This window comes from Hipposideros armiger, unplaced genomic scaffold (assembly GCF_001890085.2).
Source record: "Hipposideros armiger isolate ML-2016 unplaced genomic scaffold, ASM189008v1 scaffold_410, whole genome shotgun sequence".
Lineage (NCBI taxonomy): Eukaryota > Metazoa > Chordata > Mammalia > Chiroptera > Hipposideridae > Hipposideros > Hipposideros armiger.
Window position 1 is genome coordinate 1,474,809 of NW_017731760.1, and position 3,581 is coordinate 1,478,389.

The window sequence follows — 3,581 nt, forward strand, 5'->3', positions numbered from 1 at the left end:
AGAGGGCAGCTTGAGTTGTGACTATTTCAGAGAGAGAGAGAGAGGGGGGGGAGGGGGAGGGGGAGGGAGATTGAGAGAGATCTGGAGCAAATAAATCTGATTGTCTCCTCATTGCTGCCCTCAGTTAACACAGTGCTTGTTCCTCTTTGATGTCAGGTCAACATCAGCACCCAGGAGCTTTGGGAGGAAATGCTCAGTTCCAGAGGAGTAACTGGTAATTTAAGACAATGTTTTCTATCCATTCTTTTCAAAATTGCTAAGTGACAGAGTGAACCATGAAGAGAAAAAATCTGCAGTGGCCACCATTTTCCTACAACCTTGGGTTTCATGAATCAAGAACCAGGTGATTTCTTTGTACATCTATGTACATCTGGCTTGAACATCTGTTGGTAAGTTCAGTACAGGCAACTAGTCAGTACTCGCAGATAACAGGGTTCCCTTGTTTTAGAGCCGATTGTCATACTCAGGGGTTGTTTGGTGCTAAGGAACAGAACCCTCTTCTAATGACCTGAGGCACAAAGGGAATGCATTGGAAGGAATGTGGGAAGCTCTTGGAACTCAAGGGCTGGAAGGAGAGCCCGGCATCCCAAGGGACTGGAACCAGGGACTGCACAGTCACTTGAGAAACAGCACAGCCACTGTCCCTAGGCCTCCTTGTCCCCTATTCTCCATGTATCAGTTATCTACTGCTGTGCAACAATTTAGCCCAAAACTTTAAAACAACAAACAGTTACTATCCCCCCGTTTCTGTGGGCCCCGAATCCAGGTGTTGCTTAGCTGGGTGCCTCTGACTCGTAGTCCCTCACCAGGCTGCATTAAAGGAGTAAGACAGGGAATATCAAGGCTCAGCTCGGGTCAGATTCGTTTCCGAACTTGGTCATGTGGCTTTGGCAGATCTTACAAAGTCATTTCCAAGTTCATTCATGTGATTATTGGCAGGATTCAGCTTCTTGCTGGCTGTTGCTCAGAAACATCAGTTTCTCCGTAAGGCTACTCACAATATGGTAACTTGTTTCCCCCAGAGCAGGGCTTAGAGAAAGAGAGAGATGAAAATCATAGTGTTTTTGTAGCCTAACCATGTTTTGTTTGTAGGAGCCAGTCACTAGGTCCAGCCTGCACTTCAGGGCAGGGCACAAAGGCATAAATCCCAGGAGACGGCATCACTGGAGGAATCTTAGAGGCTTCCTATCACACCCCACTCCCCCGTTATCTCTCTCTTTCACTTACTCTAGATCTGTCTGGGCTCCATGTCTCTCTGTGTGTCTGCGCAGTTCTCATCTCTATGAACACACCAGCTCAGTCAGCTTGAATCTGCTCTTACCTCTCTGCATTGCCACCACCTATCACTGCAGCATTCAAGCCCCCTCTCCTCCCCTCTCTCAGGACTCAATCTGTCTTTCTAGCCCCAGAACCCACTGTTCCCTCAGCTCCAACCTGTTTCCTGAACATGCCACAAGTTTTCCCACTTCTTCACTTTTATGCATGTTGTTCCTGCTACCAGGAATGTCATGGGGCCAGCACAACCTATAGAAATCTTGCTCATTCCCAGGCCCAGCACAAAAGCGGCCTCCCTGCAGGAGACCTCTCCTGAACCTCTGTGTCCTCACTTCCCCCTGGGAGCTTCTAGAGCATTTGGGGGTGGGGGAACTCTGTCTCAACCCCCCGCCCCCAGCACACACCCAGCTTGGTGTTCCCTGTCTACAGGCTCTCGTGGCTTTCCCCATAGACTTTAAACCCTGTGGCATTGTCATGTTCTTCTCCACCTGTCGCAGACTTGTCCAGGCTGGGGGCTGAGCAGGTGCTAAATAAACCCTGGTTGCATTGCTCCATAGTGTGGATGGGAGTCTTGCCACACACTACTACTAAGAGTTACTAAAGCTTTTCTGATGGTGCCAAGTCTTAACTGCTGTGTCCATGTGTCTTGACTATGCAACTAGAACACGGCTCCAGGGCAAAACAACCATTACTTTTATTTCTTAACAACAGTACGAAAACTACTACTCATCAATGTTTGAGGATCTGCCGTGTGCCAAGTACCCTGCGTGACCATAGCTAACATCCAGTATGTGGGGGCTCTCTGCCAAGCCCTGCTCTAAGCCATGCAAGGGCCTGTGATGACTGAAGGCAGCAGGGGCTCGTGTGCCCCTTCTCATCAGGCAGCCTCCAGGAAGATTGCTCTTCCCTCTTTCTAGAGCCAGCAGAAATGTGCTTCCAAAGTCAGCCTCCATCTTGGAAGGCTTGCCCTCTGCTGGCTCACTTTCATCTGCCTTCAAGCATACAATCGTCTATTCAGATTTATACACACACACACCCCTTTTCATTTTCTCTGCCATTGCTTTCCTTCCAGGTGTCTTCTCTGTTTTTGCTCCCTGTCTTTTAGAGTCAAGCTCTCCATATATTTCCTCTCTAGCCCACCCCCGACCCCTTTGTCCACACCACTCCTTGGAGAGCCACGGTGTGCAAGAGGTGATGGGAAGCTGATACAAATGACCGGGCTGACCTATCAATGCAAATCTGACACAGAGAGTTCTAGCTGACTGGGCCCCAATTCTTTTCCACTAGGGCTTGAACCCGCTGTGTCCTTGGTGGGCCTGGTTACAGGGTCCTCTAAGTCTTTAAGGACTTTTCCCTAGCTGACCCAAATGCCTTTCTCGCCCATTACTCTGGTGTGCTGAAACTCCCAAGTCCCTCAACTGTGAAGCTGTTCTCCTCAAAGAAACCCACAGCTTCACCCTGTCCTAGGTGCCCAGGAACCCCAATCCTTCTCCTGCCCCTGCTGATGTCTGGTTGCCTTTGGGACTACCTGCTTAGATACTCTAGTTGGTACTGGAAACTCAGCGTGTCTAGAATCGAGTTCACTTTTCTCCCTGAATCAATCCCTCCCTGCCTCCACCTACGTCTTTTTCTCTGCCAGGCTCAAACGTGGAGTCCTTTCCACACCCACATGACTTTCACCCCCAGTCCTTCCGCCTCCTTTTTCAAAGTCTCATGGGTCCCTCCATTCCTTCCCTCCCATCCCAACCACCCCCCCTGTGTCTGACTTCCTCATCCCTCCAAACCCAGCTTGGTTCTCACTTTCTTTCTGCCAAACTGTGCTGCGTGGCTGAACCAATCAATATTCCTGAATTCGTTCATCTTGGCTTCTTTCTTGGAGCAGCTGAAAGAGCTGGGCTATGGCATCGGATAAACCTGGAATCAAAGCGTGGTTCTGCTGCTTGAGCATTTTTATTTTTTTTACCTTGAATCAGTTACTTCACCTCTTTGAATTTCAGTTTCCTCACCTCTATAGTGAGATAATAGTACGCATATCATGGGGGGTTTTTTGGTTTTGTTTTGTTTTAGAGAGAAGCCAAGTGCAGATACCCTCTTGCCGCTCGATAAATATTAGCCCCCTCTCCTTTCTAAAGCTTACTGTGAATCCTCATTGCCTAGGAAATGAGGATGAAACCGCCACACTCCTCCAGCGGCTTCTACCAGCAGTTCCCACACCCTGCCCCCAGCAGGTCTGGTCCAGAAAGCTGCCCAGGGCCCCTGGACCCCCATCCTGTGCCTGGCCACCCATACTTCCCACCATGGCCTCC

At 49.6% G+C, this 3,581-nt stretch overlaps 1 protein-coding gene across 5 annotated transcripts in view; it reads left to right on the forward strand.

Annotated features, from left to right (window-relative positions):
• NME9 (NME/NM23 family member 9) overlaps positions 1–3,581 on the forward strand; it is a 20,335-nt gene that overhangs the window by 2,111 nt on the left and 14,643 nt on the right. For all 5 annotated transcript variants that reach the window (XM_019663900.1, XM_019663904.1, XM_019663901.1 and 2 more), the window contains exon 3: positions 157–214. In XM_019663900.1, the coding sequence (XP_019519445.1) occupies positions 157–214 (58 nt within the window). The remainder of the gene's footprint in view (positions 1–156; positions 215–3,581) is intronic.